The sequence below is a fragment of the Lepidochelys kempii genome, chromosome 1 (assembly GCF_965140285.1).
Source record: "Lepidochelys kempii isolate rLepKem1 chromosome 1, rLepKem1.hap1, whole genome shotgun sequence".
NCBI lineage: Eukaryota > Metazoa > Chordata > Testudines > Cheloniidae > Lepidochelys > Lepidochelys kempii.
In genome coordinates this window covers 189,050,801-189,076,889 of record NC_136380.1, presented here as the reverse complement: position 1 = coordinate 189,076,889, position 26,089 = coordinate 189,050,801, and the positions used below count along the sequence as shown (strand labels likewise).

The 26,089-nt window shown below is 38.5% G+C and overlaps 1 protein-coding gene across 6 annotated transcripts in view; it reads left to right on the top strand.

The window, feature by feature from the left end:
• The window catches only part of EPHA6 (EPH receptor A6), an 879,356-nt gene that overhangs the window by 19,879 nt on the left and 833,388 nt on the right, over nucleotides 1–26,089 (top strand). For 5 of the 6 annotated variants that reach the window (XM_073305263.2, XM_073305254.2, XM_073305245.2 and 2 more), the window contains one exon: nucleotides 21,906–21,970. The exons of the other annotated variant lie outside the window; for it this stretch is intronic. In XM_073305263.2, the coding sequence (XP_073161364.1) occupies nucleotides 21,906–21,970 (65 nt within the window). The remainder of the gene's footprint in view (nucleotides 1–21,905; nucleotides 21,971–26,089) is intronic. 6 annotated transcript variants of the gene reach the window in all.

The following is a 26,089-nucleotide window of genomic DNA, read 5'->3' as shown; positions in this document are numbered from 1 at the left end:
GCTTTTCTGAGCAGGGACTTTTTTTATTACCAGAGTCTGGTGAGCATGGGAGAATTGTGTAAGATTTCTTTGAGCTGAGCTGGTATTTTCTCAGTAGGACATATGTTTATGTTGGGGCTTGGTTCTGTGGACTTTCTCGATACTAGTCCTTGTGCAAGTAGACGTGCTCGCTGGGACCCACACATCAGAGATGGCAGAGACAGATTTTCATTAATGTAAGGCAAGTCACCTGCAAAATACAAAACTCCCAAGTATACAAATTCAGGCAAATTAATGGAAGGAAATTAAGAACATGGCCCTATGTTTAAATTTCATCATAGATAGTAGAAGTATAGAACTAATACTGTATGATCATTTGCAAACCTAGATGACAAATTAGTCAACACAATCCTTCTTTAGACATGTAAATAAGTGGCCTGATTCTCAGAGCTGCTTGAGCATGGACAACTCTGATTTGACAGTTGCTCAGCACCTCATTAAATAAGGCTATTCACTTAGGAACTTAAATGTGTTTAATTTTAGACACTCAAGTTTGAAAAATTTAGTCTAAATGCACCATATGTTATAAAGATTTTTGTGTTCTAATTTTAAATGCAAGTAAAAAGAAAACACTCTTTCTGGAAAAACGAGAATCAGATTTTAATGTGCAAAGGTTTATGACGAGTTATCAAACTAGCACTCTACAGTAGACAGAGACAAATAAAAAGAAGAACAAAGCAGGGGAATAAGCATAATCCAGTTTACATGTTCAGCAACTCAAGATGCAAGAATACATTTATAAGCATCCCACTATGGTGCTGGACTTCATCAAGATGCTATTTTGAAAGCAAATGTAAAACCAAATCTCTGTGTACTTTAAGAAACACAAAGACACTTTCTTATTTTTATTGCAGTAAAATGATACCAAGTTTCATGAATAAAGCTGACAAAATATAAAGAAAGAGACTTTTCTTTTTTGGACAGTAAGACACAATGGCAATAGATAAGCAGATAGATAGAAAGAAGAGGAAAGGGTTAAGCCCATCGACTTCCTCTTAGAGTTTCTCTTAAAAGAGCATTCTGACTTACAATCTTTTATTTTTATTTAAAAAAATGGCAAAAAACCTCACCATATGTGTGAACACCTGTATGTTTCATCGTGGTATAGCTGTGTGGATTTGTACAGCTTTGCAAGGTTCTGAGCCTGACAAAAATGCATATAAAAGAATTGTTGTTTTAAAAAGTTTAATTGTTTTTAATTTGAGCGAGTGGGAGTGTCATATGGTGGCTGGGCTCATAAAGTAGAGATGGACAAACTTATGTATCTGTGACAAACTTAGCTCATTTCCCTGAGTGAGGAATGTGACAAATATGACAACCACATGCAGTATCTTTGGGGCAGCATATTGTATTAAGTTTATGAAAGTGTTATATAATGCTATGGGCCAGGGATTGTGTGCAACTCCAAGGTGGGGAAGGCTTGTAACAGCTCCTCCAGGAACTAAGACTAGTGGAGAGTGGTTAATGTGAATCACTCAAGTTGTAAACACCTCCAGAGAGGTACCTGGGTAGGTCTGCATACACTGATTCAAAGTGGATTTTCCAAAGATCAACAGACAAAGAAAGGGCTTTTGTCATAGAAAGGTCTACTAGGGCCCTGTAAGACTGAGGGATGATCCTGGTAAGCTTTGAGCATATGGGAACTTTTATTGGTTTTATACGATTTATCTGTAGTGCTTTTATTTTAAAAATAAATGTGCTTGCTTAGAAAGAGCTGTGTGGTAACTTGTAACGGCTGGCAATACAGTGTTCGTAGCCCTCAGAGACAAAGCAATGCACAGTTGCTGGCCGTTAGGCAGACTGTGACAGAGAAGATGAGTAATGAAGGAGGTCACCTGAATAATTCAGATCAGGCTTAGGGATCCCAGAGAGGGAATATGAAGAGCTTGGGTGAAGTATGCAACACTGTAGATTGGTAGGGCTGGGATTGCTAGGCAGGACAGAGCATGGGAAGCTGCAGCTGGCCTGAGGAAACAGCTGTAGGTGAGTGCTGCAAGGGGCAAGACTGGCTTCTGTAGGGAGTCAAAGGAGTGTTTTGGATTTTAACCCAACTCCAGAAGTGAGGGCTGAGTACCCTAGGTAACCAGAGGGTGACACTGTTTGGGTTACAATCCAGCTCCAGGAAAGAGGACTGAGGTGATAGGGGTCCCCATTCAGAGGGAGAGAGATGCTGAACTGAACCTAGGTCTGGTAAGAAGGGCTGCATTCTGGTTAAAGGAGAGAGAACTATTTGAACTGTGGAGTACTAATGTGTGGCCTAAATAAATTGAACCTCCTCCAGAATGTTTTAAGATAATATTGACTAGGTTGAGTCTTTGAGGAGCCCTGAGAATGAGGGAAACTGAGGCAGGGTGTTGCAGAGCCATCCTAGGCCACAAAGTGTGCTCTGGAGGCAGTGCCTCATTTATAGGGGAAAACAGTTTCAAATAGTTGTTGCACTTTTATTATGCAAAACTGCTCTGGGTCACAAAATTCAGTTTTGCAGGACATTAGTCCATAATGTGCGCTGTGCCCTTTGGAGGGTTATGTTAAAGACCTGGGCAGTAATTCAGAAATATTTAATCTGTGTGTTTGTGAGGTGGGGTGCTATGCTTCTTTGGGATGGTTTTAAATTGTGACTGGTATACTCTAAAGGGGGAAAAATAAGTTAGTCTCTTGCTGTCCTTAGGATTCAGGAGCAGAAGTTAACACTGAAAGGGATGGTTTATCAATATCAAGGAAATGGCTGAACTTCAGTGGAGATGGGAAGGCGTTATTTGTATGTATTGTAACATTTTAGTATTTAAATATTTACAGTTGTTTAACAGAAAAAGTTGAACTATATCCTTAGAACATTTTTATCTTCAAATATCTTGTAGCTTCTTTCATCTTTCGTGTTTGTCATTTCCCATTTACTCTTATATTAACAAAGTGTTATTACAAAAATTTCCTCACCTGTGTTTTTAATCACATGCTGTACCCAGTGGTGCACATGCTTGCACAGAGGACAGGAATGGACTGGTATATCTAGTTGTTTAAACAATCACACTTATCCTAACCATAAACAAGGAAGCAACTGACTCCACTTGGCAAAGAAACATGCTAAAAGCCAATTTCTCCAGGAACTATGCAGAATGCAAATAAACATTTGGCTTCTAATTTGCCTAAATGTTTGTTTTACCCAATAGTCTTCACCAGTTCTAGTCACAGACTGCAGATAGGCTCTGTCCCTCTTTTGGCAGCCACTGTTGTAACTGCATCTGAAGATTACTTCTTTGAGCCACAGAGAGAAGGTCCTTTAAAGAATTACTGCTTTCTTCCAACCTCCTTATATACTGTATGCTAAATGCTTCTGAGCAACAGTATGTTTGAAGAAAAGTTTCCAGGTTAACTGAAGTTGCTTAGTTGTGTGACCTGATTAACTGAATCACAAAGTTGAAATAGTTTTCTTCACTTACCCCATAGGTTGGCTTCATCTGGAGATAACGGCCCATGGCTAATGTTATGTCAAATGACACTTATACATAACCAGCAAAAGAAATTGTGAATCTGATATTATAAAAACTTTGAAAATCTGTTGAGGTTGCAAAATATGCAAAACTTAACCTTTAAGAGTTCTATATCTTCTTTAGTTCCTAAAGAAGGTGAAAGGTGTTGACAGTCTAGAGCAAAGATGTGAAGAAGCTAATGCAGACATCAGTGGATTACCCTTTTAAGATGGATTTTCAATCAGGTTATGGGAGTGGATGAGGGAAGGATACAATGTGTGTCCTTTCTTAGCTGGCAATCCATTTTGATTCTAAATTTAACATATTTTGACCCAGATTTTCCCATCCCACCTTAAACTGTGGAGGGGACATTATACGAGCAGGGGAGGGTATGCCTTGTATGTGTAAGAGCCCCTTCCAATATGCCAACTCAGTATATGCCAACTCAAGATTTTATCGTGTTTCTCACTTTTTTTCTAAAAACCCCAACTTCTGGAGTAAGGCAATTACATGAAAATCTCAGCTTTCATTACAAAAAAAGTGTCTAGCCTATGGTTAAGGAGAAAAGCTTGAAAATATGAACCCTAAAGGCTCAAAAACTAGAAGCAATATTGCCAACCTCAAAAAATCATGAGTCATACCCCAGAAAATTAGGTGGTTTATTATTTTTAAATTCCCTCTCCTCACTCCAGTATGTGTGACAATTATAGTGTTGTCCAATCTCCCAAATCATAGAGCAAGGTGGTTTTGGCCCCTGCAGCAGGAGTTCACTGGAAGACCCCACTGAGATCAAATTGCAGAGATTTCTATATAATGTGCTATTGACACACAGCTTCTTCTCAGACTCCAAAATTCTAACTACTTTGTCTTTCTTAGCCCCACATCTGCGCATCCTCCAGTCTAGCAACAAACAATGCAGCCCCCCCCGTCCAGGTTTGTCCCTTGGCCCTCAGCACATCTCTCCTGCAACTCCAGAAGTTCTTCACCCACAGCCTCCACCCCTTACTAGGCCTGGCATTGCTGCATCAGAAAGGAGAAGGGGTGAAGACAACAGACTGACCCATTTGCACAAGAGGAGAAGAAGGTACAGAACCACAGAAGGAACAGAGAGGAAAGAATTGCTGGGCTCTTTCTGCTCACTCTTCCCCTCTTGTGAAAATAGGATCTGCTGCTCTCTCTCCTGCTACTCAAAAATTCTGAGAGGAAGGGAAAGCACTCTGTCTTTTTCCTAGAGCAGCGTTGATTTGGCTGCCCTTCCCCAGGAGGCAGTGAAGTTTAGAACGCAACCAATCCGAAGTTTTTCTCCTGGGCAGGGCTGCAAGTTGTTTTAGCAAGGACTTAAAATCACACAATTCACAGTTAAATTATGTAAGTTGGCAACACTAGGCAACAGGATTTATTTAAAAATTGTGTATAAGTTTATAAGTTTCATGATTTTGGAGTCTCTCTCCCAAGCACTCCACCCAGATTATAGCTGCCTCGGGGGTGGCAGCTAGGTATGTGATAAAGTGGTGGTTTTTTTTGTTTTTTTTTTGTATTTTTAAACTGGGGCTGTAATAACTCTTGGATGCAGCTTCTCTGGGGTCTAGAAGGAGGATATGTCTTCCCTGTCTGGATCTGTGTACAGAGTCCTCTGCTGGGTTTAGAGAGGGGGAGGAATAATTCCAGAGAGACATCAGATGGTACCTCCTGTACAATGAAAGGTGTATGTGGTTAGGGGTAAGACCTCTCTTACGTGGGGTTTTGGGGCACAATCTGATCCTTTACATTTTTTTGAAGGACACAACACAGTAGAACTGTCACTCTCTCTAATCTACCCTTGCCACACAAGTACTAGTATAATGTTCTGTAACTATACAGAAACATTTAATGCAAATTAATAATTCTCCTAAATATTTTTTCACTCCATGTAATTTTCAACAGAAAAAAAGATGAGAAATTACACCCAGCAAAGTGAGACTGCAGCTGATGTTTTATCTTAATGCAGTTGTCATAAATATAAAGGGAAGGGTAAACCCCTTTAAAATCCCTCCTGGCCAAAGGAAAAATCCTCTCACCTGTAAAGGGTTAAGAAGCTAAAGGTAACTTCTCTGGCACCTGACCAAAATGACCAATGAGGAGACAAGATACTTTCAAAAGCTGGGAGGAGGGAGAGAAACAAAGGGTCTGTGTGTCTGTCTATATGCTGCTTTTGCTGGGGATAGACCAGGAATGGAGTCTTAGAACATTAGTAAGTAATCTAGCTAGGTATGTGTTAGATTATGATTTCTTTAAATGGCTGAGAAAAGAATTGTGCTGAATAGAATGACTATTTCTGTCTGTGTATCTTTTTTGTAACTTAAGGTTTTGCCTAGAGGGGTTCTCTATGTTTTTGAATCTAATTACCCTGTAAGATATCTACCATCCTGATTTTACAGGGGGGATTTCTTCATTTCTATTTACTTCTATTTTTATTAAAAGTCTTCTTGTAAGAAACTGAATGTTTTTTCATTGTTCTCAGATCCAAGGGTTTGGGTCTGTGGTCACCTATGCAAATTGGTGAGGATTTTTACCAAACCTTTCCCAGGAAGTGGGGTGCAAGGGTTGGGAGGATTTTGGGGAGAAAGATGTGTCCAAACTGCATTTCCCAGTAAACCCAGTTAAAGTTTGGTGGTGGCAGTGGATATTCCAAGGACAAAGGATAAAATTAATTTGTGCCTTGGGGAAGTTTTAACCTAAGCTGGTAAAAGTAAGCTTAGGAGGTTTTCATGCAGGTCCCCACATCTGTACCCTAGAGTTCAGAGTGGGGGAGGAACCTTGACAGTAGTATAATTCACTGTCCATTTTCCCCATGATTCGATATCTCTTGGTCGTTAGAAAAATTGCTCAATACTGTCTATTTTTTTGCTCTTAGATCAAATAAATTAAGCAATTGAACAGTAGAAAAGAGGTAATCTACACTGCTATACATTTGTAATTTACATGAATAACATCTTATATTCCCCCTTCACCTGTTTTAAATTATAAGATCTAAATCATTTTTTTTGATTTGTGAGTGTATGAGAAATGCACGAATTATAGGCATCAAGAAAGCAAAATTAAATGCTGATGAAAGAATCTATCGCTGCTAGTAGGGAAAAAACAGTTAACTGACAGTGTTAACAATTGTTGTTTTTACTGATGTAAGATCAGAGAAACACCTCTAAAATCAGATCTTAATATTTATTAAATATTCTGAGAAAGGTTTTGAAGGGTCAGGAAAATTAGACCAATGACCTGCTTTGATCCTGGTTATCTCTTAGGAAGTGCTCGTACTGAGGCAGCTGCTGTTATAAGTATTTAGGGGTCTCAAATCTGAGTAGTTATTCTGTTAATTTGAATTTCTCCTACCTTTTATTATCATCATAGTCATACTTGCTTTAAAATTCAACAAGAATCTAGTATGTTTACCATTCTATCAATCAGAAATATATTTGATTAACTATAAAAGGAAAGATAGATGCTTATTGAAAATATTTTTTAACTCAGGATAGGAGTTTTTGTTATGTGGTGTTTTTATTATATTCTTTCCCTTCACCTCTGCATTTAACTAAGAATGACTTAACATTTTCCATTCTATAAATATGCTGTTTTTACCTTTATTCCTTCCAGCTCATTCATTCACACACTTTCTTCCTTTTTAATAAGTAATATATGAAAACAGAAAAACCTTTGACCATAAACTGTTCTTAGGCTTACCATTGTAAATCTTGAGTTGCCTATGTGTTAACTCTGAGGATAATGGTGTTATTCCAGATTTACTTGATTATAACTGAAACTGTAATGTGCTCAGTTGTCCGAAAAGCATACAGTCCAAAGTGGTTGCTATCTGAATGAAGAATGTGGTCTAGAAAGGAGTATTTCAGGTGTTGAGTGACAAATAATTTTATCCCCAAAATTACTAAAAATTTATAATCTAGACTCTAGAGGAAAAAAGAAATGTCAGATCTTGGTTGTTTCTCAATGCCAATTCAGGGATGTGACTCCCACTATCTTTGCAGTAGGTTTTTCTCTCAAGTGTAAGGGGGCACCAGGGTTAAAACCAAGCAAAATAATGACAATTATTAACTGTGGCCTTTTCTTGTAGCTGCAGGCCACAGTGAGAGGCAGGCCGCATCCACACACACTGCCATGGAGCTACAAATGGCAGCAAAAGGCTTTGGTAGTGGGGAGGCAGTAGGAAAAGGCTTTGGCAGCTCCTTGCTGTCGCAGCCTTTCCCTGCAGTGGGATGCTGCACTGCTAACAATAGCACTGTAGAGTTTAGAGTAGGTGGCACTGTTTGGACATGCAGAAAACCATGCAGGTTTATATACTCTAAGGGTTCAGGAATATAGGGTCCTCTGCTCTACCTTCCTAACCCATGGCTCCTCCTCTGTGCTGCTGTTTATATCCCTACGAGCTGGGTATGCAGTGCCTGTACTCTACTTGCCACTAAATGTAAACTTACTCTGACTCTTTTTTATAATTAAATGAAGGAAAATAAAATAATAATCAATGGTTATTTTAGATACTAACATTTTCTATATGCATTTAAATGTAAAACATTTCCAACTATACACCTCAAAGTCATCTCAAGTGCTTAAATAATAGCCCAGGTTTGCACCACTGAGAGGAAACAGACCTGAGGTAGAAGTAACCAACACTCTTTTTGTATGCAAAACATTTTCCAACCATCAGTGGTTTTTCTTAACATTGAAGGCTTTAGACTACTTATAAAGGTAATTACGTTCAGTAAAACAATTCTTTAGCAACTTTTGAGTAGTTTTAAATTTGATGCTTTTACTTGCAAAGTGGGGGTGGGAGGAGAGGGTAAAGGAAAGCCCACTTTTATGGTTCAGTTTTATGGTTTCTGATAATCTCTTCTGCATCACTTTTTAAATTCTGATTCCAGCATCAACCAATGTGCCACTGATCCATGCTCTCACTCATGCCCAAGCTCCTTGATCTATTCTGTCCATCATCCATCCTTTCGCCACATCATCATAGCTCACCAGTCAGTCTCCTGTGTCTGAATCCCACATCTTCCCAGTTAAAATCTCTGCTTCTCCTTCTACACCTACCCCCATGCATTCATTAAAACTACCTCTAGACCCACAGTCCATCCTCTGACTTCTGCTGAGTATCCCCAATTCATCCTCTGCCCACACACCTCTTCAATCCATGATCATTGCCATCTGTCCATCTTCTGAGACCCCCAGCAGTCCCCTATTTACCTTTTCCCCAACCCCAGTACCATGAATCAATTTTCTGTCCTTCATGGTAATTAATTTTTTATTCCTTCCCTTCAGCCGAATGATTTCCAGACAAATCTCTCCTCAGTCCAACCCTCTTCCACTCAGCCTCCTCAATCAATTATTTTGGGGGTGGCATCTACTCATCCTCTTCCGCTACCACCTTACGCCTGTATTTCTTCGTAGGCCTATCAATTCACATTATGCCCTCACAAAATACATTCTCTGTGGTTGCTACAGACCACCCAATTAATCCATCCTCTGCTCTATAGGCACCACCAATCAACTGATCCTTTAGACAACTCAATCAACCAGCTGTTTCCACAGGCCCCACCATTAATTGATTCTTCACTTAACAGGCTACTGAAGGCTACTTTTATTCTTAGACATTAACTCCTCCTCACTGCCATAGCCAATTCACCTCATCCCTCTAGAAATTTCTGCCTCCCCACAGCACTGCACTGCAGCCAGGTGACCCTCTGCCTTCCCCCGACAACTGATCGTCTGTCTCTCCCTGACACACCTCTCAGCCAATCTACCTTCTCTTTCTCCCAGCCAGTTGATTTCCCTGCCTGTACCAGACCCTCATATAACTCCAGGCTCCATTCAAGCTTCATCGTAGAACTGTCTCCAACTGATCCCCATTTTTTCCCCTCTTTGGTTTGCTGGGCATTCTGAAAAACTGGGGTAGGGTGGGATTGATTTGGAAAAATTCTTCAAAATTTCCAGTGAAACAAAAAGTTGGAAAAATTCATGTTTGGTCAAATGAAAGATTTTGTCCAAACCAAAAGTAAACACTTAAATGATTAAAACAAAATTTGAACGGTTCTTTTATTTTTTTTAAATGAACTACAATTTCAACTGAAATAATTTTGAATTGAAAAACCAAATGTGTTTTGAAAATGTCAAAACAAAATGTGCTTTGAATTTTCTCTTTTCGGCTTATTTCAACTGAATCAACTTAGCAAAATCTACACAAATTCACAATGTTTTTAATTGACCCGAATCTTCATTTTTGGGGTGGGGGGTGAATTTTAGGCAACTCTTTTTGCCCAGCTCTAGTTCCCAGTAGTCCTGTTCCTCCTCTGACTGCACAGTGTCACCGTATGCTTGTGAGGGCACTCCCCTAGGAAAGGACAGAATCAGTGCGATATCTGTTCTGCTCCCAGGGCTTTCATAGCCAGGTAGTGAGTGTCACAAGAGAAGCCAGAGCAGCTCATTCTATTCCTGAATCCCTTCCTTTCTTGTTATATGTAGGGCTTCTGTTTTTCAGAGTTTATTCATCTCATTTACTCGGGTTTATTTTTAGCACTTTGAGTTTTATGTAGATGTCTAAAAATCATTTTCACATCTTTCTCTTGTGTATATACTGAAATGAATAATGTATATCACACTACTGTAATGAATAATCCCTCTATAATGTTCCTTACTGCACTTTAATGTAGTACTGTTTCAAACTGAGTTAGTACTGGGGAACCTTGAGTGCACACCAACAGGGTCTACATGGGCCAAGTAATGTGCAACAAGTTATTGCACTTTAGAAATCCTATCCTTACAGTCTGCATTATTATTCTGTATAGAAAAGCCCTTTGATACAAGTAACCATTTCCAGTGTTTGTCGGACAAACACCTATCTTTTTTTTTATTCGGGTGTTTTGTCTGTTTAGCAGTTAGAATTGAAAATCAGAAGCCCTACCTGTATGTGAGGAGGGAGCTGCTGTAGGAGGGCAGAGCATCTGATCAGTGTTGTATGCTCACACAGACACTGCAGGGACAGGAGAAAAGAAAGTGTAGAGGAAGCGTGATGCCCTATAGTATCTGTCTCTGTGGTCCTGGATGTGGTAGTGGGAAGATGGGCTCTGTGGCATCTCATTCCTTCTGTTCTGCTTATCAGCTCTGTCGGAGACATTATGGACCCCTAAGGAAGAACTTCCTTTTAATACTAAGGCTTTATCGAGAATGGAAAAAGCTTTCTTCCATAATTATTATGCTTATCACAGCTCCTTATTCAACAATTTTTATCTTAGCACTTAAACAACTTACTAGCATGTTTTCCTTCACCGCATTGTCAAGATGGTTAAGTCCCAGGCAGACTGCAAAGGGCTACAAAAGGATCTCTCAAAACTGGGTGACTGGACAACAAAATGGCAGATGAAATTCAATGTTGATGAATGCAAAGTAGTGCACATTGGAAAACATAATCCCAACTATACATATAAAATGATGGGGTCTAAATTAGCTGTCACCATTCAAGAAAGAGATATTGGAGTCATTGTGGATAGTTCTCTGAAAACATCCACTAAATGTGCAGCAGCAGTCAAAAAAGTTAACGAAAAGTTGGAAATCATTAAGAAAGGGATAGATAATAGGACAGAAAATATCATATTGCCTCTATATAAATCTATGGTATGCCCACACCTTGAATACTGCATGCAGATGTGGTCACCCCATCTCAAAAACATATTTGAAATTGGAAAAGGTTCAGAAGAGGGCAACAAAAATGATTAGGGGTATGGAATTGCTTCCGTAAGAGGAAAGATTAATAAGACTGGGACTTTTCAGCTTGGAAAAGAGACGACTAAATGGGGATGTGATAGAGGTCTATAAAATCATGACTGATGTGGAGAAAGTAAATAAGGAAGTGTTATTTACTCCTTCACATAACACAAGAACTAGGGGTCACCAAACAAAATGATTAGGCAGTAGGTTTAAAACAAACAAAGGGAAGTATTTCTTCATACAACACACAGTCAACCCTGTGGAACTGTTTGCCAGAGGATGTTGTGAAGCTGAAGACTATAACAGGGTTCAAAAAAGAACTAGATACATTCATGGAGGATAGGTCCATCAATGGCTATTAGCCAGGATGGGCAGGGATGGTGTCCCTAGCCTCTGTTTTCCAGAAGATGGGAATGAGCAACAGGGAATGGATCACTTGATTCACCTGGCATTGGCCACTGTCAGAAGACAGGATACAGGGCTAGATGGACCTTTGGTTGGACCAAGTATGGCTATTCTTATGTCCATAAGCTTCACACATCCATTTGATTCAAATTGATTATATAGTTACCTTTTTACAAGGGATGTTCCTACATGTGGTTTCATACCTCTCAACCTGCCCAGGCCCAAATGTGGGAGACAATGTGTGACACAGACCCTATGTGAGACAATAAAATCTATTCATTTGGGAAACTTAAAAGGTGGTGAGATTCATATATTTAGTGTAAATAACTCATGCTTTATTTCTTCTATAACTTTCAATAATAGTGAAAAGAAACCCTATTTGTATGGAGATAAATAACTTTGGGACTAAAATGAGTGAAGTCAATCAAAATAAGGAAAACTTAAGATGTATTTATAGTTTATAGAAGCAATAGTTTTCTTGAGGGAGAAGTGTACGGTGTTTCTTATTTGTCATATTAAAAGCACTTTTTTTTTCCTTTTGACTCCCAAAATATTGAAATATAAAGGGAATACATTGGAAGTCAAAGCTGAGGTAGTGGTAATTTATTCTTACTTTATTGTGTTATAGAGAAATTGGCTACTCTTTCACACTAGATCTTAGATTTTTTTGTTGTTGAAATGCAATACTTACCCATCACTCTTCGATTGGAGGCAAACATAATTGCTATAACATTACTTCTCTCATCTAAGAAAGTACTTAACTGGTACAGTTGAAAGGCTATTTATCCCCTCCCCCATTTCTCAGGTATTTGTTAGGCGGAACAGCAAAAAATTGCTCCTGTGAACAGAGTAATACAAAATTCTTAATTCTAATTGTTAACACAGTGATACAAATCTAGATGTTCCAAAGTCCTCAGATAATAGTGTTGATGCAGTATTATATAGTCTGTTTTTGGCATTGCCTTTTAACTTTCCTCAGCACCTTTCCAGCAATCCTCAGTGACATTCCCCTTGCATCACTGGGTTATGTAAGAGGCACTCAAGGTTGAAGTGGTTCTTAGAAACCCTGTTTGGAACTAAGTAAGTCAAAGCACTGCTATTGCATTTCCAAACGTAGTGATGCAACACTTTTGCTGCATTTTTCCTACATAATCACCATGCCCCAGACATATTAATTACAGGTAAATGGAAGTCTGAGAAGTGCCTTCCCAACCTTTGTGTTACAAGAGACTCCTTGCTACAAAAGTCTATTTTCAGTTATCTGAATCTGCCCGGATCGTTGGGTAGTGACTGATCTACCAGGGATCGATTTATTGCATCTAGTGTAGACGTGAGAAATCGATCCTTGATCGGTCTGCCATTGACTCCTGAACTCCACCGCGGTGAGAGGCGGAAGCGGAGTCGACGGGGGAGCGGTGGCAGTTGACCCCGCACCGTGAGGACATGAGGTAAGTCGACCTAAGATATGTCAACTTCAGCTATGCTATTCTTGTAGCTGAAGTTGCGTATGTTAGGTCGATCCCCCCATCCAGTGTAGATCAGGCCTTAGAACTCTTTTACACTACTTAGTTATAAGATTTGTATAAAAATTATCCTTATTAAAACAAGTACTCACTTGAGTATATAACTAATTCTGGGTTGTTGTTTTTTCTACTGGACTTTAAGGGGCAATGGAGTAGGATATGAGGTGTTGAAAATGCCTCTTTGTATCAGCACCCTCACATTTCCCCCCAAATAAATAAGTATACTAAAGTGATATGGAAAAATTGGGTCTATTAAATGCTTTGTATCATGTTCCACATCAGTAGAAAGAGCTTTTTGCTCCTATTGAAATATTTAGTTACAGTAATAGGAAAAAATAATTATACATCAGTAAATACTAGACAGATTACTTAACAGACTAGGTATAATAATGGGCAGACTATATGAACCTGAAGTTCTCAGGTCTCTAATATTCTTCAGTTAACAATGAACTCTTAGGATTTCAAAGTTAACTCTCTGTATGTGCCTTTACATTATATCATTCAAAGCTAAAGCTCAAACTCTGCATGTGTTAGTATTGTGTACTTCATGCTGTCCAATTTTGCAAGGCAATTTTAGTTTTTGGTAAGACCATCAAAACAGTATCTTCTACAAATGACATAACTGTCATTTATTTGTTAATATTAGAATCATTGCAAACCTGATTGTTTATATAAACAGTTTTAGCCCTCATGCTGATATTACATGGTACATAAAGAAACTGAGACTTTCAACGCTACCAATTATTAGCATGTACTTCAGTTTGACAGCTTGACCCAGCACCTATAAAATGTGCGCCCTGTGAAGGCTTGGTGCTTGATACTGTAAATTATAAATGAAGAGTTAGCAAAAAGTGGCAGACTGGCTCAGCGAATGAGGATTACAAAGCTGAGAAACATTAAATTGACTGGCTAGGTGGATATTTCCTAAAAGGAGTTAGGAAATATTTAATTGTCATGAGAATAAGACTGGTCTCTCTGGATCTAGTTGTCATGAGTGAGCAACTCTCATAGCTATTTCAATTGTATTTGGTTTTGGTGGGCTCCTGATGCGCTACAATAAAAACGATATTAAACTAAACATTTTACATAGCTGATTTTCATGTTAACGTTTGCCTCAAATGGTCTGAGGTCTGTTACATATCACATTTGCTTCATATATTTTTCCTTTATCTTCATTCCCTGTAACTCATTTATTCTCTTCCCTTTACGTAATTTGTTTTTAAAATATGGAAATGAGACAAAACATTCTTAAGGTTATCCATGACTTCTCTCTTTAAAGTAGATATCTGCTTTAAATCAGTGAGAAGCCATGTGAGGTAAAATAACTTATTTTCCTCACTACACTGGTAACTTTGAAAACCACACTTGCTTCTCCCAGTAGATGTTTGTTGCCTGCTGACTTGTACATGTTGCTGACAGCAGTATGAATGCTTGCTAGCCAGCTTTAACCCCTCAAGCAAGCAGGAAAAATACATATTTTGATTGTATTCCTCTTCTCCCATCCTTCATATGTTGCCTGGTTTCTCCCTGAAGTGCTAAGACAACATGTCCTTGCATAAGATGGTACAAAACTTAGCACAGCAGGACCCTGACTCTGGGTATGGTTGTCATTATTAATACTAATACCATTTCATTCTCCAAGAGGTGTATTTTCTGCTTCATTCATACATCTCCTGGGTGACCTCTGAGAGGTAGCTCCAATTCTGCACAATGTCACTGTCGGTTCACTGTCTTTGCCCCTTGTGCACCAGTTCGTCCAAACATTTGAAGACTTTATTTTTAACTGCTGGAGGCAGTGTGAGCCAGTTGATAAAGCACTAAAATGGGCATCAGGAAACCTGGGTTCTATTCACAGCTCTGCCACTGATGGGCTGTGCAACTTTGGGCAAGTCACTTCACATCTGTACCTCAGAGTCCCTGCCTGTAAAGCAGGGACAATGATATTGTATGTTTAGCATCAAAGGCCTACAATTTTCAGGCATAACACATTTTTCTATTTACTCATCATGGCACTAGATGATTTTTGCTAATTAAACTGGTTTATAGACTGAAAAATAAGAGTAATTTTTTGTTCATTAAATCTTTGACTACATAAAATTAAAAAGGTCAGTCCCTCATTGCACTCTGCATGAGCTCCACTGTGACATGATGCCCAGTTCTGCCTTGTGCTATCCTAAAAGGACTACTGGTCGGCATTCTGGCCACTTAAAGCTTCGTTTAGTGCAAAGAGCAGGCCTGTTGCTGTTGATCCTTCATGGTTTGCAGCATATTGACAATAATCCAGATCTCCAGGTCAGCACCTAATGGGGTTCAGGGTCATATCTTTGCCAACTTCCTTCCCTCTCGAGGTTATTGTGTGGTGTCGGGGCTGTGAGTAGTAAGAGAAGTCCCTGCATTCCCATGTGGAAGTTATGTGGGTCATGCAAATGAGGACAGATGTTTCTTACACTTTTCTTCTGATAAGGGGCAGGCAGAATATTTTGAGAAGAAAATTGAAATCCTACTAGGTGTAACAGGAATCTGTTTTTCTTATATAATTGTGTCAAAAAAAGTATGTATTAGCCTTCATATACACTGGCAATAAATGGAGGCTGTAAGAGGTCAATTGAAATGGACTTAAAATCTATTTGATACAATAAAAGCAATCTGTGTGGGTACCAAAGAGACCAGTGTCAGAGGGTAAATATTGACATGAGCTACCATGATGCAAACTGTTCAGAGGGATAAGTAGAAAGAGAACTGAAGAGCTGCCTACAGCTACTGATCAGTTACTGTAACTTTGAGAGTACAGGTTATCTACTAATCAGCATGGAGATCTCTTGATTGTAACCCAGCTCACGGTGCATGAAGTGCTCACGACCATTTGCTCACTCTTGAATTGGGACATTCTAGACAGACTTCTGCAGTCATGCATATGGTGATGGCAACAGCTTCCTGTGCGGCACCAGTTCACACCCTCCTGGAACCCCAAGAAGAGCCCTCTTTGGGGTCACATCTGCAATGAGGAGAGAGCAAGCCATTGGGTTATTCACTGCCTCCTTCTGTAAGCTCTATAAGGAATTTGGTGGGAAGTTATCTGAAGCACTCTCTTGAGTAGGGAGGACCCCCTAGAAACCAAGGGGAGATGAGGCAACAGCTCTGGAAGTGTCAGTCAATAAATGTAAGTAGTTCAGATTATTTTGCTTGGCTTTTAATTAAAGGAAGAGCACATGAACACACACTCTGAAAAACATTTAACACATTTCACCTGTTTATATTAAAGTTTAATATTGTTTAGTTTCTCAATTATATTTCAGTTGGAACTCAAATGGTTTTAAAAATTAGTCTTGTCATGTTAATTTTTGCTGAAATGGCTTTAATGTTTGAAATAAAATATTATAATGCAAATGCAAACGCAAACATGAATGGAGAGTACACAAGGTTAAAATCAACTAGAAGAATGTTAAATCTGAGTTATGGTGACACAGCAACATGTCCCAATCTCATAGATTTTTTTTTTGGCCAGAAGGCACCATCGTGATGATCTACTCTGGCCTCCTGCACATTACAGGCCACAGAACTTCACCCACTAGCTCCTGGAATATTTGCAGGAATATGAATTCGAGTGTTATATGGCTTAAACTTGTGTTGTTGGAAAAAGACGTGTGCTGGGTAAAAGTTATACCGGTACAGTGGGTGTCACCTAGGGACAGCTGCTCCCACTTGAGCCTCTTCGTAAACGCAGCCACCGGTAGCATGGCCGTATGGACAGGCTCCTGATGCTGGAAGGAAGACATTAAAGTTATAGACAGATGCATCAGACAGGGCAGTAATATTAATATCCACCATTGCATAAACCCAATGAGCCTAACACTCGTGTAAGTGTCTTGGAGGTACTGTGGCTTCTGTACTAGTCCACTGTGCAGAGTAGCTTCCTAGGAGTTGGACAGGCTGTTTTGGAACCCCAGCTCTCTTGGGGAAGAGGGTGACAGGATGGGGAGGGGGAAAGGGAAACTGGTCCAACACTCACTTTTATATTTAGAGGTTAAATGTATTAGCCTAAATCAGGCTCAGGTGCATTCTACTTAGATCACTGAGGCTACCTCAAGGATGAATTCTGTCCAGTATGCTTCTCAGAGTTCAGACAGCAGCAGACTTCTCTTCGCTAAAAAACAAAACAGAAAGGTGTCCATTGAGGTGTCCATGCTTCATCTTTAAAGCTGGCTATATTTTTTACTCTAAAAAAAATCCTTTGTGTTTGCTATTTTTATAAAAAAGTGCTCTTTTAAAAACATTATTTAAAAATAAACTACAAAGTAGTGAACAGAACATAAGAATAAGAATGATTTATGCAAGGGCTGCCCCTTCCTGAAATCATAAACCCATCCCAATTCTAGACCGTCTACACTTGGAGCTTCAATTTTGCAGGATAATTAAAAACATGAAAGTCTTAAACTCTTGTAGTACTTCAAATGGGCCCTGATCCTGCAACTGCCTGGGTACCCTGGCAGGGGAGAAAATTTAAAGTGACTTGGCCAGAGGGATGAGTCAAGAGAAGATGCAACCCCCCCAGATGATCAAAGCAGCCATTAGCAGGGGGAACTAGAAAGATACATGGTCTGGAAGTACAAGTTTCAACACCACACAACATCCAAGAAAACAAAGACTTTCTGAACAACCAGACTCTGAAATCATTGCCACAGATACCACATGGTGGGGGAGAGGGGCAGTGATAAGGGAACTGCAAAGCACAGAAATTGAAGAAGCAGACTGACTTATTTCCAAAATGGGAAAGAGAACCAGGAGGCACTCAACCCAACTAGAAGTATGGAATTGTTATCTGATACTTAGCAAGTCTACTACCAAGGAACTTCTTTCTCGACAAAGAGAACAGAAAGCTACAGGCAACGTATTCAGTGGGTGTCCTTGTGATATGAAGCAAGCAGCTATGGAGAAATTCTTCAGCCACCCTAAGAAAATAAATAATTGTCATTGGTAACTCCATTTTAAGTTAAGTGGGCAGACAATTCAGCGATGGACAACAAGACAGCATTCTGTCCTCCTGGAGCAAAAATACAACATGTAACTGGAAGATTGGATGGAATTATGAAGTTTTCCAGTAGATTCCATTGCTGATACCATTGGAACATGTGACCTGGAACTACTACAGATTATAGAAGACTTCAGGAATCTTGAAAGGGAGCTGAAGAAGAGGAAAGTCCAAATGATTTCTTGGTGATTCTTCAGGTCCCACTAGTAAGAGAAAAGAAAAGGCAGTAAATACTAGAGGTGAACCGTTGGTTGTGTGACTAGTATGAAACTGAAGGTTTTGGTTTTGGGGGAAACAAAGCCACATTCCAGTAGGATAGATATTGGCACATGTATCTCAGGTCAGGGACGACTATTCTAATTTGAAGGTTAACCAGTGTAGCCATGGGGGTATTAAACAAACCTCAAAATGGGTATGTGCTATGAGGTAAATGAAGTACAAACTCAAAATTGGTATATCATTAACAGACCCTACTTGTGTGGAAAGGAAAGATAAGAAAATATTCAGTTGCCTATATACCAGTACGAGGAGTCTGAGTAACAAGCAAGAGGAATTGGAAAAATCTCATTAAAGATGTAATTGGCATTACTGAAACCTGGTGGGATGACTTGCATTATTGGAATTAAAATCATTGGTTATATAACCTGTTCAGAGTGGGTAAAAGATGTTTGGGAACTGAACCGCTACATTAAGAGACACTCTACATTAAATACAGCATTATATGTTATCAGTAACTCAGAACCACAGGATTTTTAATGCATATGGATCAATGTGCTAACTAGAACTAACACAGTCCAGGAAGGGGTACTGATGAGTGTTTGTAACAAACAATCGAATCAAACCAAACAGGTTGAGTTACTCCTTAAGTACCTGTTCGGAATGTGTGGAAAGAAAAAATATATTATGGGGGACTTCCATTGCAAAGACACATGCTGGAGATCTAATGCAGCTGGTAATAAAATAACACAAGTTTGTAAAAATTATAGACTTTCTAACACAAAGTATTGCACCCAATACAAGGAAACTCTATTTTGGACCTCATGACTGATAAAAATTAATTCATCAGTGTAATGGAAGTTGGTGGTTGCCTTTGGATCAGTGATCATGATCTGACGGCATTTGATACTGGCAAACAGAGGAAAAAGTCTAATTTGTCAAAGTTAATGAAAACTGAGGGAAATTGAGTTAAATAAAAATTTTAGACAAATAGGTGAATGTGCCTTCTCTTCCCATTCCCTCTTTGCATGGATTCTAATCCTTCAGAGGGCCTTCCTAGGCAGGAGACAGTGCCACAAAACTTTCCGCATGGGAAGCAGGTAACATGTGGATGGTCCATTTTGCTTAGCGATCTTGGGCATAAGCTAATGGACTGCTAAGGGTTAAATTCCTGCATTTCTCTGACATCATCATATAGGGAAAATTACTGAAACATTGTTTGACTTACCAATACCTCTACAGCTTTTTGTATTTGTAATTGGTAACTTTTAAAAAAAAACAACTTTTGTTCAATGTTACTGTATTCATTTATATCCTAGTTTTGGTTTTTATCTTTATTTTACTATTGTAGTGATAGTCTAGTACTGTCAACTACTACATGTTTATATTTTTTCTTTTTCTGTTTGACAATTTTTGTTTTTTTCCTGGCTTTATTTTTTGGTTGGTTAATTGTTGATCCTTTTTCACTAATGAAATTTCAATTAACACAGATTTTATGTGTATGAAACCCTCGCTAGTAGCTTTGAGCCTCATCTGATTCTTATTGAATTCAGTGGGTTATGGTTTGGGACCTTTCTACAGCCTCTCAGGGGTTACTATTTAATTAGTACTTCAGTTTCTACTAGGGAAGCTCACACCTTATTTATTTTGTGCCAATGACAGAAAGCGTTTTTTTTAAATCAGAACTCCATTATGCAATGGCAATTATTGTAAAAACAGCTGTATCTGTCTTTAAAAAAATGCTAATCTAAATTTTTATCATAATTTCAGTGATGAATATACCCTAGTTTTAAAAAGTTGATAGTCATTACATGTATAGCTTTTTTGATCCCAGAAACCATTACTCAAGAAAGCAGTTCAAACTCAAGGGTATTGTCCAACTGAAGTAAAGGTTGCTCCCTCTTGCTGACTCTTTGTACCTGCTTAGTCTGAACAGCTTGAGGCAGGGACTGTCCCTTTGGAACAGCTGGAAAATCATGAGAACCATGGGTTTGTTACCACAAACAAATAAGACATGCATGGTGCATAGTTCATTTCCTGGCTAGCTGTTCAGGGGTGTGAACTTCATCTGCTGTGAGCCATGGGGTAGCAACAAGCGTAACTCTTACCTTTTTGTGTGATGGAAGTAATGACAACCCAATATTACCAGGGCTATATCTTATAAGTACCTAAACTTTGATCTTGCTGTTGAAAAGTAAAATGGTACTTGTGAAAGAGCTAGGCTGGTTGTTCACCATGTGTCTCTCTTTCTCTCTCTCTCTCTCTGTGTGTGTGTGTGTGTGTGTGTGTGTGTGTGTGTGTGTGTGTGTGTGTGTGTGTGGAGAGAGAACTATAGGATGCAACTTAAAAAAATATTCTTCTCAGAGGCCTGGTTGATACTTTCTTAAAACACCATAACTGGAGAAATAGAATTAACAGTGCTAGTCAACAATGAACATTATATCTCAATCTTAGTTTATGATTCTGATTTGAGACCATAATGTCAAACATAACTGTTCCATTAGTACAGGTACAGTCTGGCACATCACAAGATACTGAATTTACTGACAGTTTCAAGAGTTCTGAATTGTGTGTGGTATGTTTTTTGCATAATTAAGACAGGGAAGAGAGCCAGTTTGCCATGCTTTTTTATTTGAACACATATAAACCCAAAAATCTTTTAGAAAAGAATGTTTTTATTACTTTTGTCAGTGTAATGATATCCAAACCCCTTGTCATGTAATAAAAAATATACATGAAAATTGCAAAAGATTCACAGTGTACAAAATTTTAGAAATGATAGTATCTTTTAGCACTTAATCCAAATAGACTAGCAAAACTAATCATCGTCAGACTTTCTAGTTGTTTTTTGTTCTAGGCTTAAAGATTCAGTTACAAATGATGACATGTAAAATGGAGATAATGACCTTTATAAAGTGCTTTTGAGATGTACCAATGAAAGTGCTGTGGTAGAGCTAAATGGTGGTATTATATTGATTGATTGCATTATTTCTTTGCGTTTTACCCCAATTACATTTAACTTTAAAATGTGGAAATGACTAAACTCTGCTTTTCTTCATTTTTAAAGTTCACAAAACTTGAATCCAGAAACACATCTGAATGAAAACTTTCCCATGCTTCCAGGTGGGGGTGGTGTCTGAAAATGGGTTTCCTCATTCAGGCATATATAGTTATAACCACTGGACACCACAATGGTGTAATACACTTTTAAATTACACTGTAGAAAAGATTGAATTTTCATATAATAAGTCATATCTTCTGGGATTTAACTATGAAAGATAATCACAAAGCTAAAATTCTATTAGTAGGTACAGCCAAGCAACCCCATTGACTTTAGTGGGACTAAACTAGTGCTGTAGAGGTAGAACTAGCCAAATTAATGCAGGCTTGGTATTTAAATTATAGCACTCTATTTCTATGTCTAGAACAAATTAAGTATCTGATGTGTATATATATACATATATTTTTTATTTCTAGTGGTGTTGCTTGATACTACAGCTGCACTTGGAGAGCTAGGATGGAAAACCTATCCTTTAAATGGGGTAAGTCAAGCTCTCGTTTTGCTTTTGTTGTCCTTTTTATTCAGCACTATTTTACTTTCCTGCAGTATGTACTAATGGAAAAGATTTTGGGATAGTGAATTGAAGTATCTGAATTGTGGTTAACACTAAGAGCCCCCAGAATAGCAAGGTAATATGTGCACATATTACAGTGCCATCAGCTGCTACTTCTATAGGTAATGGTTTGTCAGGGTTTCTCATGTCTGTATTTGGAGGTGTGTAATTCACTTATGGATATCTTTTCTGTCCTAAAACTTAAATTGAGTTTTTAAATCAGGAACAAGCTTTCTTTAAATTTTATAAAAAATAATTTATCCATTTATTACAGTAGTTTGAAACAATTTATATGATCAAAGTGGCATTTTTGATTCCACTGTCTGATGCGTGATTACAAATGTTAATTCTGAAGGCCTATTAAAATATTGTAAAAGAGTGAAAACAAAGCTATCAAGGTTTAGAAAATTGATATATTTATGTAAAGTGGCTTTTTCTTATGACATTTTAATCAAAAGTTCAGTATCCTAGATAATGTTTTTACACAATTGCACAGTATTGTTAATATAGATTGACATGACCAGAGGCACAGGGTGCTTTGCAGGGCACAAGGCCTCAGAGCTTTGCAGATGGCTGGCATGCTTGGAGATTACGTGACCAGACTGGGAGGGGGAAGAAGGTGTTTTGTTTTTGTTTTTTTTAAATGTAACCTCTTGAGAAATATTGGTGGCTGATCTTCAAATGGCGTATTGCTGTTTCCACCTGTCCAGTGCTCTTAACAGCACATTTGTCATTTTTAGTATCACTTTTAATGAAGATAGTCTATTGAAGCAATTAAGTCCTTTTTATATGTTGGGTCCTTATTCTAAGGATGACCTGAATTTAGCTATCTCTTGCCTTGTGTGTCATTTCTTTTCATATTGGGTGGTATTATCTTTTAATTGCTGTATATGATGCATGTGCTGTGTTGACTTCTGAAACAGACTGAGCTATAGAGCACCGAGGGTATTTTGTATGCAGGGATAAGCCTTTTGTTTCATTCTCTGTGGGTTTTTCTTTCTTGCAACGCATTCTAGAAGGAAATAAAAGTTGTCCATCCTCAGCACCTTAATAATCTGTTCTTTAAAAGTGCTGCTAGTGTCTGCCCCCAGGGACTCCAAGCAACGTGACATTTCTTAATCTCAGCCTATTTTCAAAATAATAGATAACGTTTTTCAGGCTTTTCCAGTCCTTTGTATTCTTAGACAAGATTTTAGTCTGTTAATACATATCTCAGTATTTTACACTTTTGCATGCAGTTTCATATAGTCTGAATCCTAAATTCTGAAGGTTTTCTTTGGAAATTATGGACAAAATAAACAGGCTCAGAGCCTGAAAGCTACAATATGAGCCAAATACCTTTTAGCTTAGTCAAATGATGAGTTCCATTAAAATCAACAGGACTACTTGTGTGCATAAGACAAGCAAGATCTGATACCATTTCCATTAAGTAGCAATGGGTTTTTCATATGCTTTCTTGAAAGCTATAACTGTTCCACCAACAACAGATCTAAAATGCAAGCAGGAAGAAACAACAAAGATGACTTACACAATAACCATCAGAACATGCCTGTTTTGGCTGCTCATGTAAGTCCCCTTTCCCCTCTCAATTTTGTAGCTCACTTAAATCACAGATACGTTGATGTTTTGCCAGAGGAATTGCTTCTACTTGGTCAGTCTTAGGAATTGGTCTTATTTCTCTGATACAAAGAGCTTACATATGAATTAATTGTAAATATTTGGGGTTCAGTTTATTTTTAAGATATGCTATGGTCTTTCTTGGGAATCTGACAAAAAATGGTCACTGAGAAAATTGTGATAACTTCTCTTTTCCCTACATATTTATGTGGCTGTAGCTTGAAGAAATGGAAAACATTGGTTAGGTGAAAACCTGAATTGCTGTGTAGTGTTAGTTTGAGCAGTTGTTAACGTGCTAGTAGTAGATATTCACTGATACTAAGCCCATGTCTACACTTACCGGAGATTAACACTGCTGTGATCGAGGTAGCAGGAGTCAATTTTAGTGGGTCTGATGAAGACCCGCTAACTTGACGGCAGAGCACTCTCCGGTCTACTCTGCTACGATGAGACAGTGTCTCCGATCGACACAGCATGGTGTATTCACGAAGCTGGAGTAGCATAATTTGGGTCAATTTACTGTGATAAATGTGGACAAGGCCTAAGTAAACACTGGAACTGAGCAAATAGAAAACCTCCTTCATGAATAATTGAAAAGCGAATATAATATCCTAAGTCCTTGTAGAATAACGGATATGTTTTTATGAATTGTAATATTCACAGCAGAGTAATTTAAATATATGCAAACTTGCTGCTTAAAATGAGTGGCTGCTAATTCTTTTATAACTGCTGCCATGCTTAGAATTACTTAAATTAATACATAGTTTAATAGAGTTTTTTGAGTTCAGAAGTTAATATAGCAAAAACTGTATACAGAGGTACCAAATTATTTTTAAAGTGGTTGTGAAATTAATCTTTAAAGCTAAAAACTAAAGTGTATTGTTTTACTCCTTATGTTTTAAATAACTTTTGAATACGGCACCTGGTATACAGGTAAAAGGATTACAATTTCCATCACTGCTAGCCCCTTCTCATTTATAAGCACTCAGAAATTTTGCAGAACGCGCCCTACACACTCTCCTTCATGTCCATCATATAATCTGTCAGTTGTATTTGTTTGCAGTTCTGAATTTCCATCAATATATAGGTTAGTTATATCCACACTTTTTTGAACTGAAGGCCAAATTCTGCCTTCAGAATCATGTTTGTGACTCTTGTTGTGTTATGCCAGAAATTACTCCCTTGCATTTATTGATTTTAAAATTTAAGTTCAATAAAATAGCTGTTCTCCTAAATCCTTTACAAAACGATCACAGATGTTGCATGTCCATAATATTCCTATCCAGAGTTGCAGATCTAGCCTAACATAGTTACCCTGTACTCTGAGGCCTACCTGTGCAATCTAGATATCATTTTATTTTCCCTGAGAATGTAAATGTTCCTGTCCTTGGTGAGTTCCCCAGCATTACCGCTTCGTTTGGGAAACCCCACAGATGCTCTTTTTTCAAAGCTCCAAGTCAGAATGTGATAGGGCTTTGGGACCAGGGAAGGTGAAGGTGGAGCAGCATTAACTCACATTGAAGCTCTTTCAGTGGCTGCATGGGTGGATCCAGCCATTGGCAGCGTGCCTCTTGGAGGATCAGAATGTAGGGGCCACCCATCCATCCAGGCACTTCTGCCTCCCTCATTGCAGGGCTCTCTAGAGTTGTGAGACTATGTACCCTGGTTACCTCCATGTATCCCAAAGCTCTCCCACCTGAGGGGATGATTAATTCTCCATGATGAATGTCTCCAAATTTCCTGATCTGTCCCACTTCCCCCAGGCTTATCCACTTCCAATCTAATTTCCTAATTTGGAACACTAGCATTGCCATATTGGTCCATCTGGTCTGAAATTCAGTCTTTGACATTGGTTGTTGGAAGGTGCAGGAATCCCCACGATGGACAATTACAGAATAAATGGCTCAGAGAGGAATTTTTTTCCAAAAACCTTTCGCTGGTTGGCTTATCCTGAAGTAGGATGGTTTGTATTCCATTTTTTTCATCCTGTATACTGTGACCATCGATGTTATACATATGAATGTCTGCTTTGTATTTTAAATCCTGCAAACCTCTTGGACACTATATCTTATAGCAATGATACCCAAATTTTATGCCCTGTGCTGCTAAAAGCCTTAATTTTGACAGGTTAAACGAGGAGAAAGATCCATCCCTTCTGCCAAACTTTTTTTTTAAAATACTCAAGAATTCACTCATGGTCTTCCTTCAACTGCTAAAAATCTATTTCTCTTGGCTTTATTAAAGAGCAATAGATAGGCAGAAAATAATATGCAGACAGAGTCAGTAGGAGATCCCCAAAAATCTCTGGGTTTTCAAGGCAGAATTCTGTGTCAATTTGATGGAGAAGGAAACTCACCCCCTTCACTCACTCACTCACTCACACAAAACAAAGGCAACAAAATTACAAATAAAAACTTCCAACATTTTCTT